The 27,768-nt window shown below is 40.8% G+C and overlaps 1 protein-coding gene across 3 annotated transcripts in view; it reads right to left on the bottom strand.

The window, feature by feature from the left end:
* Window positions 1-27,768, bottom strand: part of LTBP1 (latent transforming growth factor beta binding protein 1) — a 427,411-nt gene that overhangs the window by 263,569 nt on the left and 136,074 nt on the right. For all 3 annotated transcript variants that reach the window (XM_082852057.1, XM_082852058.1, XM_082852059.1), the window contains exon 4: window positions 13,136-13,305. In XM_082852057.1, coding sequence (XP_082708183.1) covers window positions 13,136-13,305 — 170 coding nt within the window. The remainder of the gene's footprint in view (window positions 1-13,135; window positions 13,306-27,768) is intronic.

The following is a 27,768-nucleotide window of genomic DNA, read 5'->3' as shown; positions in this document are numbered from 1 at the left end:
GCCAAAGAAAACAGTTTGTATTCTCATCCTCCTTTGCTATTTTTAAACACACGTCCCACCTGGTGATTCTCCCTTTTTGGGAATGGGAAAGAGTATGTGGCGAGATGGGAGTGGCATGGGAAAGAACACAGTGGGAGGAAATGAACTCAGGCCGGGAATACAGGGGAAGACAGACAAAACAAAGGGCAGAGAAGTGACTTTAACTCCAACAGCTAATACCTGGAAGTCACAAAAACATTAACGGAGTTGAATGCCACCAACGTTCTACTATTTCCACAAGGGGCTTGGAAATTTCCCTCTTATATTAAAGGCAGACACAAGGAAGAAAATGACCTGTTACACTTTACAAAACCTAAATTTGCTTGAAAGAAAAAGTCAAAAGACAGGATAGAGAAGGAAACCAAAACCTACTGTGCCCTGGACAGGCATTCTGAGTTACTGGAGCTGCCAGGCCAGGAGTAGATACAGTGATGTGCCTCTGAGAGATCCCAACTCTTTCATGCAGGTAATGAAAACCCAGTACAAACAAAATATTAGAAATCTGAATGCCTTTTATTTTGAGAAGCACTAAGGAAGCTGAACGTAGGAATATTTGTGCAACTATCAAAACTCCTCCAAAGTTCGATGGATTCAACTGAAAGAAAAAACTGTTGAAGCTATTAGTTATAATAGAAGAAAACTGGCATTTCTTAAATCTCTAAAGTAATTTAGAATTATAGAATCAGATATATCTATGCTTGCAGAACACCAATTCTGTCAGTTCTTTTTTCCCCAGCACAAATTTCTCCCTGGCTCAGTTTTTAAATGACTCCATCAAATGGCCCCAGCTACTCTCCCCAAGGGATTACTGCCAAATTCAATAGATCTCACCATTAGGCAAGATTTCAGCCTAAATATCGCTTTTCTCAAAGTCGTCATATTATATCTAAATACGGTCCAGTATCATGTCATAAATAAAATTGAAAAATGATTAGTTGCCAATAAAAAATGAATTACTGATGTGTAATTACACATTTTAAGTTTTTCAGCTGTCAGCTAATTCTTTTTAGGTTACTCATTTTCAACTTTTCCCTTTTGACTCTCATCAAGTTAATGCCTCTCCTGTTGAACACTGATGGTTTTAAAACGCGTCCACAAATTCTTTGCTATGTCTTTCTTCAGGAGATGATGTCCAGTTCCCCTCCCCTTGAGCCCGGACTGGTCTTAGCGACTCGTGTCTAAAGAACAGAATACAGCAGAGTGATAGTTTGTGACTTCGGAGCCTAGATCATAAAAGTCACTGCACTGCAGTTCCCATCCTGCTCTCTTTCCTGGATCACTCATTCTGAGGGAAGCCAGCTCCCATGCTGTGAGAATACTTGAGGAGTCTATGGAGAGGCCCACGCAACAAAGAACTGAAGCTTCCTGCCAATCACCATGTGATTGAGCAATCCTGAAAGCAGATCTTCCAGCCCCAGGCAAGCCTTCAGATGACTGCTGCCCTTCCCTGATACCCTGACTGAAACTTCATAAAAGAACCTGAGCCAGAACCAATCAGCTAAGGTAATTCCCAATTCCTGACCCACAGAAACTGTAAGATATTGCTTGTTGCTTTAAACCACTAAGGTTCGGAATGCTCGGTTACACGGCAATAGATAATATAAACACACACACCCTTCTCCACTTCTTTTTTTGCCTAGATTCTGAGAACACAGAAAGAGTATATATGGGCCTTTCTAAATGTACAGAGCACTGTCTGCGTGACTGATGGACTCATGAAACATGTACTGGAAGTTACTAAGCTACAAAGCTCAAATACATACCATGGCCGTGTAAGTTACACTCACAGCCATTTCACAGACTAGGAAACTACACAGACATTCATCAGAAACTTGACCAAGTTCATTTTGTTAGGAAATGGTAGAAGCTGGGAGTTCAGTGCAAGCCCTGCTCTTCCATCAAAACCCCAGTGCCTCTCCCACACTTTTAATGAGCAGTACTTTGAAAATTACACGACACGAGGCACTTGGAAAGGTTGGGATGAAGGAGAGAAATGAAGATGGAGCACATATGGGAAGGTCAGGATGAAGGAGGGAAATTAACAGAGACGGAGCACAGACTACGTGTCTGGCAGCATGTTAGGTGTCACATGCCATCTCACTTCATTCTTACAACAAACAGTCTTATGGAATAAGTGTTAAGAGTTTCATTTGTCCAAGAAACGGATAGAGGTTCAACAAGATGGGATACAGTAAAACCACGCTCTGGCTCCACCCTCCCAATCCTGCAGTCAAGAGTAGAACAAAGACATGCAGAATAAAGCCATCCAACCCATTACCTCACAAGGCCGTGGCAGGGGCCATATGAAATAATTCGTACGGATATGATTCATAAGCTGGTAAATACGCAAATTCAAGACGTTCTCATTACATACAGTCAGCTCTTAGAGTAAAAACTCAAATAAGCAGCAACACTTACTCCAAGATAAATGACAGAGCAGAACACACAAGAGCTTCTAAACATGGGGAAATCTCACCTCGAAATGTTTGCTTTTATGATCATAATTACTACTAAAAACTCCAGAAGAAAGTAAAATTCTACTGTGGACTTTGGTTCTGACACAATTTCCGGGTAAGATCTGATTGCTTCATTTTGTTTGAAAGCTATCGAAATGGATCTCAAACGGCAATGGGAACCCACTGATTAGAAAGGTTTATTTTGCATTTGGATTATTTCTGTTAAAAAAAATTCTTCCCAGAAGCTCTATATTCAGATAACTTTTTAAATGTGTCACGGTCATTAAAGTCCTACATATAATAAAGTTGACAATTTTTTAAAATATAGTCAAATTTTGACTTTGGACTCACCTGAAAGTAACTTACACAAAGAGCTAAAGTAGCAATCTTTTCAATGAACAAGTTTTGCTTTGGCAATTTATACCTTGTTATGTTTTTGCTTCCTAACAAATACATGCATAACACGTAGGGTAACAGTTTAAAACGGTCAAAAAACGTTCTAGTGGGCTTCCCTGGCGGCGCAGTGGCTAAGAATCCACCTGCCAAGGAAGGGGACACGGGTTCAAGCCCTGGTCTGGGAAGATCCCACATGCCGCAGAGCAACGAAACCCGTGCGCCACAACTACTGAGCCTGCACTCTAGAGCCCGCGAGCCACAGCTACTGAGCCCATGTGCCACAACAACTGAAGCCTGCGCGCCTAGATCCCATGCTCCGCAACAACAGAAGCCACTGCAATGAGAGGCCCACGCACCGCAACTAAAGAAAGCCCATGTGCAGCAACAAAGACCCAGTGCGGCCAAAAATTAAATAAATAAACTTATTTCAAAAAAAGAATAATAGGGCTTCCCTGGTGGCGCAGTGGTTGAGAGTCCGCCTGCCGATGCAGGGGACACGGGTTCGTTCCCCGGTCCGGGAAAATCCCACGTGCCGCGGAGCGGCTGGGCCCGTGAGTCATGGCCGCTGAGCCTGCGCATCCGGAGCCTGTGCTCCGCAACGGGAGAGGCCACAACCGGGAGCGGCCCGCGTACCGCAAAAAAAAAAAAAAAAAAAAAAAAAGACTAATAATGTACTAATATTACAATGTAACATATTGAATTAATGCATATGCAGCAATTAGCACTGTGGCTGGCATATGCTAAGTGCTAAATAGATGAGGAGAAAGACCAGGATTGAATCCACAGTGTCTTTGGAGAATATAAATGAGCCTATGTCCAAACTTCCTGATCTTCAGAGACATGAATATAATTTACAACCCCAAGAGCAGGTTTTTAAAATATGTATTGTATGTTCTTGAGGTATATTAAGGTGTGGTTTGGAAACTGGGATCTCTGACAAGAAACATTATGAATCACTTTCTCTGCTAAGAGTATTTTTTAAACTCCTTTAAAAGAGGCCTCTAACTTCGCTATATTTCCAGGTTCAAGACATGGCAGAGAATGTCTGCTATGAATTTATACACACTCCGCGCCCCCCGCTCTGTGGTTGCCTGAAAACCCAAACCAAAAATAATGATGAACGAATAAAAGGTATAATGGGATTTCGGAAGTGTTACTGAAAGTGTTCCTATCCGCACTCACTACCAAACTCTAAACTGGACATTCTCCATTCCATACGAGCAAGAATCCCTGAGACCCAAGAATGCTTCTGTCAAAAATCCCAATGGCTGCTCAGACATAAATGCGGTAACACATCAGGTCCTACTGAAACCAGGCCAGGCAGAACAATTCTTTAGGTGTTTCAGTAGTCGTGAGGAAATGACAGAACTGACCCATCCACTCCTCTATCCATCACAAGCCCACCCCAATGTTTGATGCTCTGAGGTGTCAGGACAGGCAGCTGTTAGAGGGAAGGCTACAAATAGAACACGTGTTAGCCAGAGTCTCTGTCCACAACACAATGTGAGGGGTACATGTTATCTGGAGTGATGGAATGGTATGGTAAAGCTGTGTGAAGCAATAAGGGAGATAAGCCCCAAGAAGATCCAGGGATAGCCAGCCCTCATGGAGACTAGGGCACATTTCAGTAACTGCAAAGATGATGTTGGGAATCCACAGTACTTGTAGCACCCCATTATATGTTGCCCTGTCCCCAGTGCTTTTCAGAAAAGGCTGATGAACTTCATTCTTATATACAACATTAATGAGATAGAAAGCTTCTCTCTGGCTGCTTCTGCTGGTGTTTCACTTTTGTTACAGTTGTGTACTGCTTAGCTCTAACTTACAAACACCTTAAGGGAGATTCTGATTCATTTCATCAGTATCATTCCTGCTGGGGAAAGAGCGATCCTGAGATGCACCTGCAGCCGTTAAATGGTGATCATTAAAACAAGCAGCGCGGCTGCCTGGTGTGTGGGGTTCCAGACGTTGTTAAAGGAGAGTGCTCAATCCCACATAAGAAGCCCAGAGGCCATCAACCAAAAGAAACTATGACTAACACCGTCTCACCTGCTCTATGATGCTCGCTTGCTTTCAGGAAAGCTTTCCAAATCTGTTTCTAGGATACAAGGATTTTAAAATATCTATGATTTTTTTTACAAGAGCAACCACTGCCTACCTAAAATGTTTTCATTTAGTTAAACTGGTACCTTGAGAGAACTTGTGAAGCACAGTTAGGGCTACAAGAAAACTTTTTTAATGGATACTTGCTATATGGATACTATAAGGAGCTCCAAAAAAGTAAAATTTTAAATAATACACATTTATGTATTTGATTGAATATATTTGTGTGTTTATGTGTATATACACATATTTCATTATTTAAAGTTTGCCTGCCAGAAGAATTACTCACATAGAACCATGTTGCAATTACCTTCCAGGGAAGAAAGGTTTTCCTCCTACTCCTGCCATGTATTAATTTCTACTACCTTCGTATGCGAGGAGCAAGGAAGAACAAGGACAGCTGGCTTTCAGCTTAAGTACAATTTCATAAGACGCTAATACTAAGTCAATATTGAAAAATAATGCACAACTAAAATTGTAGATAATCACAACACAAAAACTTCTTTAAGAAATGTCATACAAAAACACAAAGAAGGTACTGAGGTCTTTACCTCCACAAAGTGGGTACAGATTCACCACAAGGCCATCATTTTCAATGCTAAGAGGACCTTTCTATAAGGAGACTGACCCACAAGAAGACAAAGCATTCTACTTTAATTCCTTTTATAACACCTCATAAGCAGAACTTTTGTATCAAAAGTATCATTTCAACTCTAACGATGATTAATTTTCTAGACGCTATTTTCCTATTTAGAAGGAAAAGCAAGTCACGCCCTCAGTTTCTGGTAAATAGATCCTGAGGCTGAGTAGGCACCATCTTTTTTCAAATTCAAGTTTTCTCTTACCAGAACGTTGCATTGTAGTTTCCCTCAGGCAAACTGTAAATTCGTGTGTTTTATTTTTCCTTAGAAATATCACAGTTTGGTCACAGAATATTCTGGAGCCACACAGTGTTTCTCAATATCTTGAACTCGGTCTCAACACCCAGAAATATCCTTGGATTGGCTTGTTATGAAAGCTTGGGCCCTTTGGGTTTAAAGCCTCTTTCTCTGGCACGGAAGGCTGCCCACTGGGGAATTTAGGTTACATAATGCTCTCACTCTATGTTTTCCTCCACTGTTTTCACATTGCTGGATAAGCTTCTTGGCAGCGTTTATCATCAGTCCATGCCTACCACTGCCCAGCTATCTTGAACTGTGCGTGAGTAATCAGGCGATGAGAAGTTCACATCCACATAACTTCCGGGACTGGGATATGACCAAACAACCCCTGGATGAAATAAACTACCTGCCCTCGCCCCTCCAACGGAGGCACGGCGGCCACAGCAAGACCACACATGGAACAACTTCTGTAATAGGTAATACTCTGTCCTTCAAAGGAACCTGAATTCCTAAGGACATCAAACTCAGCAAAACCTTGCTGTTCACCCACATCTACCAGAAGGCTTTTCTCAAGCAATTTTTATACCCAGTATGCAGATGCTCTGCTGTCTAGGCTTTTAAGGCCAACAAGGATTTTACCAGAAATTATTGAAGACTGGGTGATTTTCTTCTGGCCATCTTAGTGCTAAGATCCACATAGCCACATGGCTGGGAAACTGGCTCAATGCTCCTGATTCCCAAACAACACTGTGTGGGGATGACCAAGCAGCTCCAGGAACTTGCTGATTTTACAAGGGAAAAGGCACAGAGCTTTACTATCAACCCTTCCTCCAGGTAGTATGTTTTCACACCTAGTATCCTTTTTTTTAATTTTTTTCCTTTTTTGGGGGGTACACGGGCCTCTCACTGTTGTGGCCTCTCCCGCTGCGGAGCACAGGCTCCGGACGCGCAGGCTCAGCGGCCATGGCTCACGGGCCCAGCCGCTGCGCGGCATGTGGGATCCTCCCAGACCGGGGCACGAACCCGTGTCCCCTGCATCGGCAGGCGGACTCCCAACCACTGCGCCACCAGGGAAGCCCCCTAGTATCCTTTTTAAATGCTAAATCATTTGTTAGTTTGCATCAGCTTCACGTAAGATCGTTTCTGGCTTGTACAGCTTCCACTGTCACTTCGTACTTGTTGTATTGGTGTGGAGCCATTCCCTCGAGACACACTTACCTGCACATGACAAGCTAAGGGTAGTCTCCGTGCAGAGGAAGATTTCGAGTGCTGAAGAATGTTAAGTCTACGGAATTCTCCTTCCTCCAAAGTGCCCAGTTTGTCCGTCTGCAAAGCTTTGCCCTAGTGGGGCTCCCAACCAATCAGGAACTAACAGAGAGGGCATCTCAGAGAACTGGGATTGCCAGCACACTTGATTTCCCCTTCCCTTTTCTCTCTTCACACGATCTTCCTATCACTCATATCTTAAACTTCAACACCCAGATGAGGTGAGGGTGGTTCTCGGGACCAGACTCCTCCTCACCCGCATTTTCCAACTGTTCTTCCTCTGGAGGTATCCACGTTGCAAATTCATCCTGCACTTAAGAATCTTGTTCCAAGTCTTCTCATCTGTACTTATTACATCTACATTTGCCTTCATCTAGTTGCCACTCCATGGTTTCTCCCTTTTGGCAAAGGCCCGGTAAGTGGAGGATGAATCTGGTCTTCCTTAAAGCCAACTTCCATCTATGGTGGGTGCTCTGAACTACACCACAGACTCCCTCCCTGTGAAGATTCTGTTACTAGCACTGTGCCTCCGAGCCTCTAATGAGTATTCCTGCCCACCTACTTGAAATGGCTGGCATAAGCACAACAGCCCAAGCCAAACACTGCCCGCCTATCCTTTAAACTTCAGATTTGTTTTGCTAAAGCAAAAATCTTGGATGTGTCCTCTAACCTTCTGCAGAACTACTCTCTTCTCTCAGGACAACCAGGAAGATGCAGTTTTAATGGTAACATCTTCGCTCTATCAGTCTGCAACCACAGAAAATCTGTACTCCAGACACATGAACTTTTTTTCCTGGGGAGATATAACACTTGCCATCAAACCCTGAGATACTTTCATGTCTTATGCTTCTTGGTGGCAGTGTGAACACAGCCTGAAGGCTAATGCTAGCACATTCAACCATAGTGTCGCTAAAAGAGGAAGGCTCGTGTGCCCAAAGGGCCCGTGCTCTTCAGAGTATGGGAACATGGACTGCGGTCAGGCCAGAACTGGGCTGCAGGGATTTGGGCAGCAAAGTTGCTCAATGGACTCTTTGCCTCCCTCTCAGACCTAAGACCTGCTGAGGAGGGCTATTGTATCTTCAAATGGGGGAGCCAGGAATTCCAGGCAGCCCGTGACTCACGTAGGGGGGGTGAGGGTGGGAGCAGAAGCTGAGTCGACTGGCCTGTTGCAAGGAATGGGAGGGGTCAGCACAGACCACAGGATCCAGGGCTAAGATGTTTCCTGGGGTCCCAGTGCAGGCACGATAAGGCTTTCTTCTGTCAGAAGCGGCCTAATGGGGCTGTGTATGTGTTTCCTGCACCATTATGGGTGTTTACCTAAGCAGAAAGCTTATGCTTAACAAGTTAAGTAAAAATTAAAAGTGGGCTTCTCCTAACTTTTTATAACTGAACAGTATCATATTTTCTCAATGCCAATAATCAATCACTCTCTCATGTCTCTCAGCACATCGGGAGATAAATTAGCAACTCTTTTAAGAGTCTGACTTGTATCAAGTTTAGAAACTTTAGAAAGGTAGTATATAAAAGATGGTGTCTGCCTTTCCTAAAATTTAAGATTTTGGCTTTGTTGAATCGGAAGTAAGATTTCAATAGACAACTTTAAAATATAATTAACCTTTTTAAAAGCTAAGTCCACCTTGAGAGGAAAACCACTGGAATTAGCAATGAGAAATCCAATTATAAAAGTCTACATTTCTAAAAATTTCCAAATATTAAACTGAGGTAATAGAAAAAAAAGTGGAGCAGGTGAATATTCAAATCAGAGATTCTCCAATTTCTTAGCTCTCGGACTCTTTGCATAATGCCGCAAATCAGTAGTCTAGGGAGCTTTTCAGCTACATCCTAAAGCTCTCCTTTATAAGTAACTCCACACTCTACCTTAGGAAGCTCTCCATTATTAACCCTGATGATAACACAATCCTTCCACCATGGACCAAAGTAGAAATGTTATTTTCTCGTTTTAATATCATCAAGCATCCCATGGTATTTTCAGCACAACAGCAGATAGTCTGGCATGGATACTTACTACCCTCAAGCAAGATAGTGCATTGTGTTGAAATAATCTCTTTAGGTGTGAGAGAGATATTTGGGTCTGCTCCTGAGCAGATACTAAGATAATCTGAACTGACTGTTTTTATAAGATTGCCTTTAAATGTTATCGTCATGTCATTTCAACTTCCTTCCCTCTAGGTTAAAAACACTACTAAACCAACCACAACAGAAGTTGGTTTACATAGTCAAATCTTTCCTACAAATTACCGAAGGAGGTACTGGATAAAGCAGATCCCCTCTACCCAACACCATTCTTAGCACTTCTGAGAGAACCAGTGACCTCCATTCCTTGAAATTTTTATAACTACTTTTTTGGAAATAATTTTTAAGTATTTTTGTGTTATTTTTAACATAACATGGCTTTACCATAGTCACACTTTGTGCAACCATGATAACCATTTAATTCCAGAACACTTTCATCAGCCCAAAAGAAACTCCTTACCCATCAATGGTCACACCCCATTCCTGCTCTCCCCAGCCCCCAGCAACCACTAATCTACTATCTGTCTGCATGGATATTACATATAATTTGCCTGTTCTAGACATTTCATATAAAAATGGAATCATATGTGATCTGGATTCTTCTGTACCTGGACTCATTCAGTATGCTTTCAAGGTTCATTCACGTTGTGGCATGTATCATATTTCATTCCTTTCTGTGGCTGAACAGCCAATAGCAAGATATACCACATTTTGTTTATCTACTATCAGTTGATGGGCAGTTTGGTTGTTCTCACTTTTTGGCTATTGTGAATAACACTGCTATGAACATTTGTACATACGTTTTTGTGTACACACGTTTTCACTTCTCTTGAGTATATACTTAGGACTGGAACTGCTGGGTCATAGAGTAACTATGTTTAACTTTTTGAGGAACTCATGGTGATTCCTGCAATTCAGTCCAGCCGCATGGCCATTAATGGGTCAACCAGTGAAAATGTTATTTCCATCAGTATCAAAAGGCTTTCTATAAACAACCAGGAGTAACATCCATTACTTTCCCCAGCGCTGTGTGGCATGTCACACTAACATTAAAGGAAACTAGACTTATCTAACGCAACTGGTTTCCTGGTAGTTCATGCTTTTCTGGCTGCCTCCAAACCAAGTGGAGCTACGTCTGAGAATCATCATGGGGAGGAGGGGGGGTTGCTGGGAACAGCGACACTGAAGAACAGTTGCTTACACACAGGGCCTCTAGAGCATCTTTTGGTTTAACTGTCCTGTTTCAGGAACCAGTCAATCAGGTCCAAAATCTATATATTTTCAGCAGATTGATTTTTTTCAATTGAAGCATGGCTGATTTACAATACTGTGTTAGTTTCAGGTATACAATATACTAATTCAGCATTTTTGCAGATTATATTCCATTATACGTTATTACAAGACAATGGGTATAATTCCCTGTGTTATACATATATCCTTGTTGCTTATGTATTTTACATATAGTAGTTTGTATCTATTAAACCCATACCCCTAATTTCCCCCCGCCCTTCTGAGTCTGTTTCGTATATACATTCGTATTATCTTTTAGATTCCACATATAGGTGATATTATACAGCATCTGTCTTTGCCCAATGTATTTTACTAAGCATAATATTCTCTAGGTCCATCCACATTGCTGCAAATGGCAGTATTTCATTCTTTTTTATGGCTGAGTAATATTCCATTGTTTATATACACACACCACATCTTAATCCAAACACCTGTTGATGGGCACTTGGTTTGCTTCCATATCTTGGCTATTGTAAGTAGTGCTGCACTGAACACTGGGGCACATGTATTTTTTCAAAGTAGTGTTTTCACTTTTTCCAGATACATACCCAAGAGTGGAACTGCTAGATCATATGGAGGAATTGCTAGATCTTATGGTTGCTCTATCTTCACTTTTTTGAGGAACCCCCATACTGTTTTCCACAGTGGTTGCACCAATTTATATTCCCATCCTCAGTGTACAAGGGTTCGCTTTTCTCCACATCCTCTCCGACACTTGTTATTTGTAGACTTTTTGATGATAGCCATTCTGACAGGTGTGAGGTGATACGTCATTGTAGTTTTGATTTGCATTTCTCTTATAGAGATGTTAAGCATCTTTTCATGTGTCTGTTAGCCATCTGTATGTCTTCTTTGTAAAAATGTCTATTCAAGTCTTCTGCCCCTTTCTTGATTGGGTGGTTGTTGTTTTTTTTTTTTGATACTGAGTTGTACGAGCTGTTTGTATATTTTAAATATTAACCCCTTGTCAGTCGCATCATTTGCAAATATTTTCTCCCATTCCATAGGTTTTCTTTTTAGTAGATTGAGAAACTAAGTCTCTAGATTACCAGTTGGCAAACCACAGCCCATGGGCCAAATCCAGCCAGCTACCTGACTTTTTTTTTTTTTTAAACAACCTACTAGCTAAGAGTTCTTACATTTTTAAATGTCTACATTTTAAATAGTTATGTACGTACCTATATGTAACATCCACAATTTGTATCTTGGCTCCCAATGCCTAAAATATTTATTATCTGGTCCTTTAAGAAAGTATTTGCAGACCCTTGCTCTAGATGATACTCATGCAAATTAAACTAGTCTCCAGTCTTAATACCAGAGATTCCCAAACCATCTTTTCCTGACACCTCCATGAAATTCAGAATTCTTTTATCAGTATGATCATAAGCTTTCAAAAACTCTTCCCATCACATTCTAATTTTGGAGAGCTTCTATAAAATATGATCTATATAAAGCTTCAAGGAAATAGTAGTACCTCTTTAGATTTTTAGAGATTAGAAAAATATTACATACTTAGGGATATTTCTAGAGAACAGCTATTAAGCACTGAAATCAAAGGAGCTTTAAAAACAAGATGATACGTCTATTGTTTTGCAAATAACTTGGAAGCTATCCTTTCTAAAGGGCAAGGAGATGATCTACACAATTTCTCCATTCTTCCCTCATCATCCCAATAAATCACCTCAGACTATTGCTCTGGGGTCCAGCCTCAAGTCCTGAGCACAATTTTCTCAAAAGATGAAAAGTGGAATGTACATACCTTATATTAGCTACTCTTTTTGTTAAGTGGCCAATTCCGGGAAGTGGAGGTGTTCCCCAGGAATCAAGCCCATACACAGGCTTCTGAAGCGCCAAACAGTAGTAAGAATTCTCTCTCAGCTCTCCGCACTACGCTGGGTGGTGAAAGACAGTCCTTTTCAACCTCACAACTGGCATTCTCTTTCATTACTTATGGCGCAGGCCATCCGTCAACGTGAGACAGAGCAGGAAGCTGCTGGAAGGAGTGTGTGCATCCCGCTCTCCCCTTTGAACGGTCTGCCGCCTCACTGAAGAACGTTTTCTCCAGATGCTGCCAGCAGACACTCTGTAATGTTTAACCCACAAATCATCACATTCCCCACCCTCTGAGCTGGGGCCTGTCCTTGAACCTCCCCCATAGCGAGATATTAACCAAGCTGGCCACTGATACAATAGCTCTTTACAAACTCAGTAAAACCTGCCACACCATGGAACCGATACACTAAAAACATTGCCCTCCTAACATGAAAACATCCACTGTAGGTAAATCTCGGAGGGTAATGCAGGACGCTGCACACATCTCACAAGGAATAAATCCTGGCTAGCTCACTAAGGAAAATATTTTATCAATGTAAACATATCAGCCACACAACTGCACAGAAAATTAGAGCAAGTATATCTTGGAAATGGAGGCATCTTGCAGAAACAGCATTACAGGCAAGTCACTTCAGATCCTGCAATGTCCAGGAAAACTGCCTTTCCTCTGAAGAAGGAAACCATATTGCTGTCTGGTTGTTTCAGGAACCAGTATGGATTTTTAAAAAATGATTCTTGAATTTTATCTACTGTGACACGTTAAAGCCATCTACAGAGCGAAGTGTTTCCAAACCATGATACTGTAACTTAGAAAGATGATTGACAGGACATACTCACACTGAAAAGGTGCTGCCACATGATCGTGTCCAAATCTTAAAGGGAATGAACCTTCAGTAGACTGCTCTCCCGAAATCACCTTCTGAGCTGCAAAGTACTTGGGCTTGAGCACATATTCCTGGGCCTGGCCATGATGAATCATCACATTCTGTGAGGAAAGGGGTGTCACTCTGGAAAGAAACAAAATAAGGATAAGGAAATTAATAACGGACTTTTAAAGTCAACTAAGAAGGAAAGAATAAGAAATCAGTTAAACTTAGAAAGGAGCATAAAAATTTCATGCAAGGCTAATTTTTTCCTTCAAATACTGTAGTCATGACATATTAAGAAATAATAACACCTTACCCTTGGAAACCTCCAGCATAATGGGGACTCTGCCTGTCTAGTCAAGAAGCATAAGGACATACAGGTCGTCAACAGACGGAGTCTATCAAAGCACTGAAAGCACAGCTACCATGAGCCCTCATGCAACACACGCAAGTTATATTTAAGACAAAAACATACATGAACAGGTATGTATATCAGGAAGGTATTAAACCTCTTTGAGCCTCACTTTCCTATTCTGTATCATGGAATATCTACTGCACAGGGCTAAGAAAAAAATTCTTGTAAAAATCTGAACACACAAAAACTGAAAAATATTTTATAATCTTTTGAAATATAAATTATGATGATGGGGAAAAACACACTCATAACATTGTAGTTAACAGTTATTTTAATATTTTATGCTGTATCTCAATGATTAAAACTGTACTATTTAGGTTAAGTGTTTTATAATTACTAGTCTCTAAGAATAATAAGAATAATAACTTAGACAATCTCATAATTTTGTCAATGACACGAGTCAAGACCTGAGGATTCCTGAACACGATTACTGTGTTTTCACCCTCCTGGTTGAACCCTTTTCTCTTCTATGACAGTTCTCTACTGCTGCATGTACTGCATACTTTAAAATAAGCCTTCATCAAGATTTAATCACTCCCTGAGGGACAGAATTGAAATCATTCACTAAGCAAGACAAACAATGTAGAATATAAAGAAGATACACCAACTAATCCTGGAAAATGCAAACTTGCTATTAAAATTGTTGGAACAGACCACTTTAGCAGCAAACTGAGCCTCTGGAAGGAAACTTGCCCTCTGCTATAATCTTGAATATTATTGACTGTGACGTGTTAAAGCCATCTAAACCGAACAATATTTCCAAACTACCATACTACAACTGGGGTTTTGTGGCACCTTATTAGCATGAGTTTAGCCCAGTCAACCATCTTCCCAAAAGACTGGCCCTAATGAGGGACTATCTAAACAAGAGGAAGAAAAGACACCACGGGTGGCGAGCAAGAAAGATAAATCATCAAGCCACCAAAAACACCCACACAGTGTCTCATCAAAAGCAGTAGCAGGGCTTCCCTGGTGGCGCAGTGGTTGAGAGTCCGCCTGCCGATGCAGGGGACACGGGTTCGTGCCCCGGTCTGGGAAGATCCCACATGCCGCGGAGCGGCTGTGCCCGTGAGCCATGGCCGCAGGGCCTGCGTGTCCGGAGCCTGTTGCTCCGCAACGGGAGAGGCCACAGCAGTGAGAGGCCTGCGTACCGCAAAAAAAAAAAAAAAAAAAAAAAAAAAAGCAGTAGCAGAATCTTGAATAAATCCAGCCTATCGGATTCATTCTGGTGGGGATGGATGAGGTATTTTGTGAGACAAGACAACCATTAGAGACAAATAGAAGAGGCTGGGATTAAGGGTGCTTCCCTCTTAGCCAGTCAGCGATCTAAACCTATTACTTTCAACCCTGTAGTCCCAGGAAAGCCTAGGAAAATACATCTTGCGCCTAGATTTTCCCAGACGCAATGCCGTGGAAGGGCATTCTCTTTGTCACTGGATGACTGACTTAAGTTACTAAAAGCCTAAAGCTTAACATTGTAAACACTTTTGTTTTGATGATGTAAGTGTTGGTTTGAACTTTAAGTATGTTTGATTGGGATGAAGTAGAAAGTGAAACAGCTGGACACATCTGGTGGTGACTGATAAGAACCACAAGGCTGCTCTGTCAGCCCTGTGGAAAGGGGAAGCCCTCCTTCTCATCTCAGGGGCAACTCACTCCCCAGCTACAACTGTCAACCCCGTCACTATACTACTGGGACCTGCTGAGAGAAGTACAGGCTGACTCCTGTTCAGAAGAGGACAGCCCGGCATTCCAAGAGACCTTGAAGCTGCTACAACTAATTCCTGCTCTGACCACTGCCAGATAAGGGTGACCGCGGGCTCTGCCTTCTAGTTGAGGTCCTCCCTTTCTCTCCCCTCTGAATCACAGAAGTGAGAAGCAGCAAGAAACCGAGCTGAAAGCACATGTGTGTGTGGGCTCCTTTTCCCTAAACATAACAAAAAGGTAATGAACCAACAAGAGAGCTGTACCAGGTCTAGAATTTGAGTAACAAACCTCAGCCATCATTAACTAAAGGAAATGAGTAATAGTACTGGTAATGGTACCCACGTCTTACTATAACTATCCTACAAGCGACAAACACATGGCAAATATGAAACTACACAGAGCTGTGCTTCCTCGTCCTCCATCTCCGTCACTTTCCTCCAATTCGAGTATGTAAATAAATACATGTGCTCGCAAAGACACACAGACACACACAGATGAACAGACAGGCCACTCTGTCTCGTGGCTTCATGCAGAAGCAAAGCCATAAGAAGTGACACCATGTGGGGCAAGCAGAGGCAACCGTCCACTCACTCATTCCACAAATAGAAATTAAGTGTAATCACCATCCTACTCTCTGTTCCTCACTTCCTCCTTCATGGTTGGCATCTACCTTTTCCTCTAATTTCACCCTTCACAATTATTTCCACTTTGGACCATCTCTCAGCCTTACAAATATATATCCTCTTTAACTCTTCTTTTCCTTCTCTTTTACTCAAGTATATGTAGTGTTTCCTATCTCCCAGGGAAGAAGAAAAAAAATCTCATTCAATTGGGATTTTCTCCTCTCTTCCCCCATCCCTTTACATAAAAAAAAAAAAAAAAAAAAAAAGGCTTAACAATCGCTAGTGAAAATCAGATCTGTCATAGCATTATAAATAATTTTTTAAGGGAAAACCAAAATGTTTAAAGAAAATTAGATTAAAATGAAAACTACAGGACCCCTGGTTCAAAATGGATTTGGGGGCACCCATATATTTTCCCTTCCAAGGAAGCCCTAAAAGTTATAGGTAAGGAATAAAAAAAGAAAAATCCAGACTTGACATTTGGCTGTTATGCAGTAGGACAGCCACACTAGTCATTAAAATATTGAAGTACTCTGTTCTGACAAACATCTACTGTCCCAAGCCCTTAGTGTTCCCCCCTCCCCCACTCCACTGGACTCCCCAGGATATCCACTCAGTCCCATAAGTAAGAATTTCACATTTCACAGAGCTGGAGACCTCAGGGTCTCGGCTCCAGCATCCTTTCTGATGTGTGGCACAGGTACTGACCAAGGATACTAAAAATGTTTCACAAAGCCCATTAACACATACAGGAAAAATTTCAACAAATCTGTAAGAGAGCAGGGCAGACTGAGAAGTGTTGACTGTTGTAGCAGGAAGGAAGCCATACCTAAATATTTTAACTTCTTTTATCTCAATCTACAGTAAGAAGCACATTTTACATGGAGATCCAGTACACATCCATACATATTTTTTTAAATACAGCTAAGTATTACAAAATAGTATATTTATCCTTACTATGCAAAGGACACGAATATTCTCTCCTGTCACTTTTTTAAATGACAGTCTTGAACTACTACATTGATGTCATGACTTCCTGACTCCTAATGGGTCACAAAGTAGCTTAAGGACACTGGTCGAAAAAAAATCGCACAGGCACAGAGGAAGCCATCTTCCCAGCAGACCACAGACATGTTCTGGATACTCAAACCAAGTAAAGCACAGGGTGATAATGAGAAGTAGGGCTGAACACTGGTGTCTTCACTAAGAAGGCTACATATGAAGGCAGCTGTTCTCCCTGATTCTAGCAAAGAGAACATCCAAGGGTCAGGCTTCTACCCCCATCAGGGAAAAAATGAGTCTTCTTCTCTAAAAGAATGGAACTATGTGGTACAAACCACAAAACTTACTCCCCCAGAGTAAGGCCCTCTCATTCTGGTGTTTGGAGATCCCCTAGCTTCAAGATTGGTTTCCCATATTTCCCCTAAAAGGAAGGTTGCCAGGCAACCAGGAGACAGGGAGCTCCAGGAGAATGATCCTAGGGAGAAAAGGGGGAGTCATGAGAATGGAAAACATGATTGAGATTTTGGAGAAACTTGACTATATATACTCAATTGACGGAATGGGAAAAGGGAGAATCCATTCCCATTTGATGCTAGAAACACACTCCTTCAGAAAGCACAGAGATGTTGGCTGTGGACACACAGAGGGAGCAACCCAAGCACCCTATACTGGGCTTTGCCTTGAGTGGAACACCCACAGACAATATTGCGAAGGCTGTAACTGCTAGAAACAACCCATGTGACCAACGTAGGTGATATAAATGTACATACCTAGCTGGAGGAGGTTGGAAAATTCTGGAAGAGGAAGAGGAGAAGTGAAGGGAAGATGAGGAGAGCCACTGCCCTCATCTTACAAAATGGAGGGTCATGAGAGAACATTCACAACCTTGAAAGATGAGGTTGGCCGAAGAGGAAATAGAGGTTTAAATGTCTTGGTGGAGTATGCAGAGACAAACTCTTAATACTAAACAATGATGTTCGAGAGGTAGGGTGGGGAACGAGAGGTGAAATGAATGAGCTGAATCTTCATCTCCTACGGCAAGCAGTTTTTAGACAACATTTAAAGGGAATAAATCTAGAACTGGCCAGAGGTCACTACCAGAAGGAGTAATAGGACTTGAGTATTAAATTAAAGGTGGCGGGGAGCAAAAGGAAAAGGAGTCAAGTGATGATGAAGGTTTCCAGCCTGGTTGACTAGAAGGGTATTTTTGGTTCAAGTCCAAGAGGAAAAGCAAAGGCAAGGAGGTGTGCCGAGTTAAGGCAGTCAGACAAAAAGGGCCAGTGTGTGAGGAAGATAATTATGCTAGTTTTAGAGATAGAAATGTGGGGTGGATCTCTGGGGAGCAGATACAGAAAGCCTGAGTTTAGGAACAGTGATGTTCCAAATTCTTCTAAGGCAAAAATGTTTCAGAAAAACTATGGAACCACACAGTCTGGGAGGCTAGTTGCGCTTAAGTGGTGGGGACACAAAGAAAATCAAGAGGAGATAAAAACAAAACTAACATAGATACAGAAACGATAAGTGGAAGAAAGTTTCTAGATGGAAAGGAGAGAGGACCGTCTGAAAATTGCTGCCGAAAAGGCAGGGAAACAAGCAACTGGAAAAGGCCACTGGGTTGGGTTGTAGGTCAAAGCCCCCTCAGCACTGCCACTTTACTAGTGACAGGAGTGGGACTGCATGGGGTGAAACACTTGATGGGTGCTCTACTGGTGACACTCGGAAAAGGAGAGAATCAGGGGTACAGCCAGCCATCTGAAGACTTGAATCTGTGTAAACCTCTATCTTTGTAACTAGAAAGGAAACAATTACATAAAACTTCTTTCCTTAAAAGAAGGGATTAGTTACACACTCTTTACACTTCTGCCTTCACAGTGGCAATTTTTGGCACGAGAATGGACTAAATTTTTCCATATCTCTGCTAAATCCATTATTTGACCTGTAGAGCAGGTGGGAGGATCTGGCAACACCCAAGCCCCTTTCCACTTAAGGAAAGGGCTTTGGACCTCACAGAAGGGAGCCTCCAACAGGCCATAAAATGTTTCCCACAGAAGGTAGGTCTGACATGATCAAACCCTCTCCCCTATGATTAGGGCACTCAGGTTTATAATCCGGATGAAGAAAAACTGGGAGAGGAAACAGTGTTGCCACAGAGAAGTCACCTCCAGTCTTTCAGGGCCTGTTTCTCTTTACAAAATTCAACTGGTCATATGTGCCCTGGTTGTGTTTCAAGTAGCTTAGAAGCGTGGGTGAATGCTCCTCAAAGAACAGAATGCACCAAAGTAAATAAGAAATGCAAGCTGTGATTTGAGGGAGAAAGGCTCTCTCCTGCAAAGTTCAAGGACAATGTGCACAGAGACGGACAAAGAAAAACCTCCCTCTAGGAAGAGGTCGCTAGGCAGAGTAACACACACACACACACACACACACACACACACACACACACACACACACACACACAGAGGTAAGGGGAGACAAGTGTTTGTTTTCAGTAACCCCATTCATAGGAAATTATCTATCCAACCAAAAAAAATTAGGAGGTAAAAGGCTGCTGATGAGGAGACTAAAGGACATCACAGGCTTCCAGTAACAGAGTGAGGGCTGGAGCACGCCAGAACAAACACAGAGAAAGTGAAACGAAACAAGCAAACACCGTCATGAGAACAGGAAGAAAGTAAAGATTACACTGAAAATATCAGTGTAGGGATAGACCAGTAAAAAGTCCTACACTGCAAATGAGATGAAAAAGACAAAAAATACTGAAAAAATAAAATTAAGGAAGGCAGGTATTGGGGGTTGGGGGGCATGTTGGAAAGACATGGAAATTAAGGGAGCTTTGGTGGTCATCATGAATAAACATGGTAAACTCAACCAAGTGGAACCGATTTTCTTTTACCAGTGGTTCTTAACTGGGGTGATTTGACTCCCAACCAGGGACATTTGGCAATATCTGAAGGCATCTGTAATTATCAGGACTTGGAGGTAAGGCGCTCACATCTGGTGGGTAGAAGCCAGGGATGCTACTAAATATCCTGTGACATACAGGACAGTCCTTCATGAGAAAGACTTATCGGGCTAAAAATGTCAACAGTTCTGAGGTTGAGAAACACTTCTGTAACCATGAGCTTTCATCACAAAACAGGTGTCATGAATACCTGAGTAAAGAGCCAATGGCCTCCAGGAGTAGCAATGAAGATGTCCACAGAAATGATGCAGCCAGGAACACGGGAATTTAGATTCAACAATAAAGAAATTGATTAAAAAACATACAACTTCCACCTGTGTCTTTTGGAAGCCCCATTAAGGCCACAGGAAGGTGGCCTTGTACTCAAGTTGTTTGGGTGGCTTGGGTGTAAGGAATGCTAGAATATCACTGAAAATGTAATGGGATGGCCAAGAAAATAATCACTTTTATTAGAACTCCTCAAAGGGACAGTATAGAATGTGGTTGGAGAAAACCCTTGGAGATAAACTGCTTAGCATTGGGCTGAGGATGTGCCATAAAGACACGATGCAAAAATAAGATCTGGTCGGTCCCTAGCCCGCTTTCTAAGGAAGGTGAGTCCCAGCTACTGTGTGGCTTTGGTTATGCCAACAAGGTCAGAAGCGTTTGGGGCCAGACATGAATTGTCTGGGATAACAAGGGAGAAAGGCTCAGGGCTGCACCAACAATTCTTCACACTACTCTCACGGTCCTCACATTCTCCTCTGAAGACATGTGTCTGACCTCAAGTGCTGGCCTCTCAGAGGCACCCTGTGCCCTGGAATAGCCCTGGTTAGAAGAGTCTTCTGCACCTGACTGCTACATGCGAACATTCAAGGAATTCTCCAACCCTCTAATCCGAAGTTCCTAGGAGGGAGGGGACTATAATAAAAGAGCTGTAATGAAGAAGAGACTCTAAGAAGCACAGTGAGCAAGGCCTCCTCTTGGGAAGTTTAATAATCATAATGCTTGGGAGATTTAAAAAAAAATGAAGTGTAAATCAACTATACTCCAATAAAAATTTTTTTTAAATGAAGTGGACTGAAATTAAGTGCTTAAAAAATGTAAATGGTCTTAACTCAATGAAAAGTCAAAGACTGTCAGACTGAATAAAAACGCCCAGGTGTTGTATATGCTGCTTACAACAATTCCATTTTAAATATAAAGACACAAATAGGTTAAAAACAATAGGATGAAAAAAGAGGTAACATGTTAACATGAGTCAGATAAAAGCTGCAGTGGCGCTGTTAATAATAAGCAGAGTAGATTTCAGAGCAAAAAATATTATCAAGGATAAAAAGCATCATTTCATAAGGATATGGGTCAATTCATCAAGAGGACATAAGAATCCTCAACAGTTGTGAACCTGATAACAGAGCTTCAAAATACATGAAGCGAAAACCTAAAAAAAAAAAGCCATGAGAAGTAGACAAAACTTTGTAGCTGTAACTGCAGGTTTAGTACCTTTCAACTGACAGAATAAGTACACAGAAATCAGTAAGGATACAGAAGACTTGAACAACACTATTAGCTAGCTTAACCCAATTGACATTCATAGAACACTTTGCCCAAGGGCAGAGCACATGTTTCCCAAATGCATACAAGATATTTACCAAGACAGAACACATTCTGGGCCATATAAAAAATTTCAGTAACTTTTAAAGGGTTTGAGCCATACAAATTATGTTCTTTGACCATAACAGAATTAAATTAGAAATCAATAACAGAAGTGTCTTTAGAAAATGCTCCAAATACTTGTAAACTAAAAACCAAACTTCAAAATAACCAATGGATCAAAGACAAAATCAAAAGGGAAATAAAAATTATTTTGAGCTGAATGAAAATGAAAACACAACCTATCCAAATTTGTGGGATGCTGCTAAACCACTACACCAAGGAGTAAATTTGTAACGCTAAACACCTATATTAGAAAAGACGAAAGGTCTCAAATCAATGACCTCGGCTTCCAAATAAAAAAACCAGCAAAAAGGAAAATAAAACCCAAAATAAAAAGAAATGAAGTAAAGACCAGAGCAGAAATATATTAATTTGGGGGGGGAGTCAATAAAAGCTGTTTGAGAAGATCAGTAAAACTGATAAATCTCTGGCTAGACTGATAAACAAAAAGAGAAAGAAGACAAGTTATCAATATTAGAAATGAGAGAAGTGACATCACTATAGGTCTAGAAGTTCAAAAGGTCTAGTGAAGCAATTTGAAGAAGCATCCATTAGCCAAAGAATAACTGTGATTGAGTTGAATTATTTGAAATATGTTTAAATGTATCCATTCATTAAAAAAACTAAGTCACCTCTGGAAGATGTTAATCAACTCATTATTTGAAAACTGGTCAATCAACAATTAGCACTACACCCTCATGTGATGGTAAATTTTTTTTTTTTTCTTTTTTTTGCAGTACGCAGGCCTCTCACTGTTGTGGCCTCTCCCGTTGTGGAGCACGGGCTCCAGACGCGCAGGCCCAGAGGCCATGGCTCACGGGTCCAGCCGCTCCGTGGCATGTGGGATCTTCCTGGACCAGGGCACAAACCCGTGTCCCCTGCATCAGCAGGTGGACTCTCAACCACTGCACCACCAGGGAAGCCCGTGATGGTTAATTTTGTTTCAACTTGGAGGGTGTTTTTGGATGAGATTAACATTTAACTTGGTGGACTCTGAGTAAGCAGATTGCCCTCCATCATGTGGGTGAACCTCATCTAACGAGTTGAAGGCCTGAATAGAACAAAAAGACCAGCTCCCTGACTAAGAGGGAATTGTGCAGCAGGCTACCTTCTAACATTACCTGCACCATTGGTTAGGTTCTCCTGGATCTCTGCCTGTAGGCTCTACTTCAAATCTGGACTTGCCAGCCTCCATAATCACATGAGCCAACTTCTTAAAATAATCTCATTATATATGGTATATATACACACACACATATGCACACATGCAATTGGTTTTGTTTCTCTGAAAAAGCCCAACATATAACCTGCTACTCTCTATGCAAACTGAACCTCAAGCAAACAACTGAGGAAAGATGGTTTGGAAAATTTTTCTAGCAGAAAAAGGATAGAATTAAAACACCATATTTGCTACCCCTATTGAAATGTAGTCAATAATCAATAACTGCTAACATCTCAAAAAGAGACAACACATGCCCCATGATGGAAGAGCACACTGCCACTTAGGAAGCAGTCCCATCAGAAAGCAAACCTGAATGTGATCAAGCATCTAGACCTACACACCCCTTACAGCAAATTCAACGGGCAGAGTACATGTTAATTTCCCAGCAAAATCTACAGTTCAGTGAAGAGATTTCAAGGAAACAAAAAAAGAGGGAAGAGGGACTCACAGATCAAAATATTTAAGAAACAAAAACTGCCACGATAAATATTTTTTGATCCCCATTTGAACAAATAAGCTGTTAAAAACTTATGAAACATCTAGGGAAATTTACCTGGATTCTTAATGATAAATTTTATTAATTATCTTAGGTGGGATAAAGGTCTTGAGAGTATGTGTTAAGAGCCCTTGTCTTTTAGGGATACTGAAATATATGCTAAATATTTACAGATTGACTTCAAAATAATCAGGGGGAAGAAGAGAAGTAGGCAGAGTATAAAAGAACACAGTTGGATCTGAATTGATAAGGATGGATACTTTGGAGTTTCTCCATACTATTTTCTCTGTTTTTATGTGTCTAAACCATTCTCTAAGAGTTTACAAACTACAAGTATATGAAATTGTTTAAAACCTGTATCAAATGAGATCATCTATTTACAAGTACTTTGAAAAGTAGGAAAAAAATCAGTAAAACTAGAAGAAAAAAGTTAAAAAGTAGAAAACATTACTGACATATAAGGTGGCAATATTGCTTAGTATTCACAAAAAGAAAAAGAGAAAACAAATAGCAAGAGAGGAAAAAAGAATGAAAAGACAAAGAAATTCCAGCCATGCACATCCCCACTTTTCTTCTATTTCTAATTATCAAAGCTACAAGCTACAGGCACTGTGAAACTCTTAGAGTAAAACATAGGAAGACCACTCTTTGACATAAATCACAGCAAGATCTTTTTTGACCCACCTCCTAGAGTAATGGAAATAAAAACAGAAGTAAACAAATGGGACTTAATGAAACTTAAAAGCTTTTGCACAGCAAAGGAAACTATAAACAAGACAAAAAGACAACCCTCAGAATGGGAAAAAATAGTTACAAACGAATCAATGAACAAAGGATTAATCTCCAAAATATATAAACAGCTCATGCTCTTTATATATTTGCAGCCCAATATTAAAAGAACAAACAACCCAATCCAAAAGTGGGCAGCAGACCTAAATAGACATTTCTCCAAAGAAGACATACAGATGGCCAAGAAGCACATGAAAAGCTGCTCAACATCACTAATTATTAGAGAAATGCAAATCAAAACTACAATGAGGTATCACCTCACACCAGTTAGAATGGGCATCATCAGAAAATCTACAAACAACAAATGCTGGAGAGGGTGTGGAGAAAAGGGAACCCTCTTGCACTGTTGGTGGGAATGTAAATTGATACAGCCACCGTGGAGAACAGTATGGAGGTTCCTTAAAAAACTAAAAATAGAATTACCATACGACCCAGCAATCCCACTACTGGGCATATACCCAGAGAAAACCAAAATTCAAAACGACACATGCACCCCAATGTTCATTACAGCACTATTTACAATAGCCAGGTCATGGAAGCAACCTAAATGCCCACTGACAGACGAATGGATAAAGAAGATGTGGTACATATATACAATGGAATATTACTCAGCCATAAAAAGGAACGAAATTGGGTCATTTGTAGAGACGTGGATGGACCTAGAGACTGTCATACAGAGTGAAGTAAGTCAGAAAGAGAAAAACAAATAACGTATATTAAGGCATATATGTGGAATCTAGAAAAATGGTACAAATGAACTGGTTTGCAAGGCAGAAATAGAGACACAGATGTAGAGAACAAACATATGGACACCAAGGGGGGAAAGCGGGGGTGGGAGGGTGGTGGTGGTGGTGGTGGTGGTGGGATGAATTGGGAGATTGGGATTGACATGTATACACTGATGTGTATGAAACAGATAATAAGAACCTACTGTATAAAAATTAATAATAAAATAAAATTTAAAAAAAAAGCTACAAGCTAATGAGGCAGATATCCTATCTGCAAAGGATGAGGTAACTGCTCAAAAGCTCTGAAAAGCACAGATGACTAAACTTATTCAGTTCAAGGTTTTGATGATTTATTTAGCAAGTAACCATGGAAGGAAATATTGTTAATAACCAAAGTCCTTAGTTTTGTCAAAAATGAGTTACTACGTTTGGTTACTTGGGACAGCATCCCTGCACACAAATTTAAAAGGAATTGCAGCCATCTCCTATTTATCTAAACTAAGAGAGGCCAGGGTAAAGCTAACTAAATACAATCTAAGAAAAATGCAAAATGTAAACAAAAATTAAGGGCTTCTACCCTACTGAGGAAGTGACAACTGCAAAGCTTTTTCATCAAATTCTAGGAACCAGATCCTAACTCTACCACTTGCCGTGGGAAGGAAGGGGAGAATTATCTCAATTTCCTCACTGCAATATGAGAGTAATGATATCCACCTCACAAAGTTAATGTAAAGACAACACGAAGTGGGATTTGCTTTTTAAAAACGATTCAGTTTTATTAATTAACATATATTAATTTCACACATAATCTAAATAAAGTCTTTTACAATTCATTGTGTGATCCTTGATCAAAATACAGATTACAAGCATAGAGAAACATTTTCATTCCTCTGATATAATGATCTGAGAATTGTGAGTTCTATGGTTTACAAAATGAAGCCTCATTATTTAGTAAACATGGAGGTACATTAATTATATGACTTTACCTATACTTTTCTTGGGTATCAGTGAGTTAAGTGTGTGAAAATACCTAGCACAATATCTGATGCACACACAAGGGTGTCAGGTTCTTTTACTCCCCTCCACCAATAAGGAGGAGAGCACAAATACAGGATTTCACCCCTCTGGTAACATTAGAATTCATATTCAGAGACTGCCCAAATGTATAGTTAAAAGCAGTGTTTGTTTCAAACAATTTTTATTAAAAAAATTCTGAAGTTATTTGTAAATATTGAGTTTGGAATTTACAGTCCCATTCAGCAACCCTGAGGTCAGTTATCTATATAGCTATACCTACAAGTGAGAGACCTCCACCAGTTTCCAATAGAGAGTCAAGGAACCTAGCACCACAGCCACTATGGAATATAGTTTGGCAGTTCCTCAAAAAGCTAAAGACATAATTACCATATGGTCCAGCAATTCCACTCCCATGTATATGACCAAAATGAACTGAAAACAGGGACTCGAACAGATACTTGTACACCAATGTTCACTGGAGCGTCATGCATAATAGGTGAAACGTAGAAACAACCTAAGGTGTGCCCTTTGACAGATGAATGGATAAACAAAATGTGATATACACACAATGGAATATTACTCAACCATAAAAAGGAATGAAGTTCTGATACATGCTACAACCTGGAAGAACCTTGAAAACAGGATGTGAGGTGAAATAAGCCAGATACAAAAGGACAAATTCTGTATGATTCTACTTAAATGAGGTGCCAAGAATAGGCAAAGTTATGAAGACAGAGCAGAATGGAAAAATAGTGGGAGAGAGATGGAGAGTTATAGTTTAATAGGCACAGAGTTTCTGTTTGGGGTGATGACAAAGTTTTGGAAACACAGTGGTGATGGTTGCACAACAGCATGAATGTAATTAATGCCAGTAACTTGTGCACTTAAAAAGGTTAAAATGGCCAAGGTCTACCACTATTAAAAAAAAAAAAACCTATGTAAAAAAGACCCCAGATTCCCTACAACCAAACCCAAAACTAAACAAAATAATAATAAAAAAACAGGGAAGGAAAGGGCAGGTTTCTTACCCTTCCTGTTCCCCATCCTTCAGTATTTCTGGATGATAAAACGTAAGGCTTATTCATCTCAGTCTATTCCAAATATGTTTTTGTCTCCTCTTAGCCAACTGTTTAAGATGCCAATTTTACAGTAACAATCAGGTATATGTTATATCCCCCACATTATCACTTCAGTTTCTTTCCCCTCCTGCTTTCTAACACTCTTCCCTTTGGTAGCTGCTCCTTATACCACATGATGAGATTTCAGCCTCTGCTGCCATAATGTTACATTCTCCAGTGACCCATGTCTTACAACACGGCAAGGAATAAATGGCTGGTTGGCCAGATATGGGAAATAAATATCCACTTGTCCGGGAAGCCTTTCATACCCAACTGCTCATTCTCCAAATTCTTCTCCCACAGCACTGTTAGAGCTATTGTATTTACATGAATTTTTAGTCAACTCTCCCTCATGGACCCTAATGGCAGCTGAAAGGGACATTCATGGTTTCTGGTTTTGGATGTTAACTTTGTACACTCCTTCCTCGTTACCTATAAACCCGGAAGAATGAAAAAGATAGTGGGAACCTGTCAGACAAGCTGTTCTTCTACAGTCTTCCCTCTTCCTAGCCAGCACCTTCCTTACACTGAGCTCTGAGACTGGCATCTAACGAGTCAAGGATGGATACAACGGTACAAGGATCCAAGAGCTCACTTTTCCAGGACACGGCACCCACAGCACTCAAGATGGAGAAAGCATAAACACTGAATCAGATTTTGGAGATTCAAATTGTACTTCTGCCTGTGCCACTGAATCTCTGAGAGCCGTGGATCAAATTCCTCTAAGTCTGTTCCCTCATTTATAAGGTGTAAGGCTCTATGAGATGACCTCAAAAGTCCCCCAGCTCTGAAACTCAGTTATAAGCACATCAAGAACTGTAGCTCCAACA

This window comes from Leucopleurus acutus (assembly GCF_964270905.1).
Source record: "Leucopleurus acutus genome assembly, chromosome: 12".
NCBI lineage: Eukaryota > Metazoa > Chordata > Mammalia > Artiodactyla > Delphinidae > Leucopleurus > Leucopleurus acutus.
The sequence above is the reverse complement of the archived record's forward strand: the minus strand, read 5'-3'. Positions and strand labels throughout refer to the sequence as shown.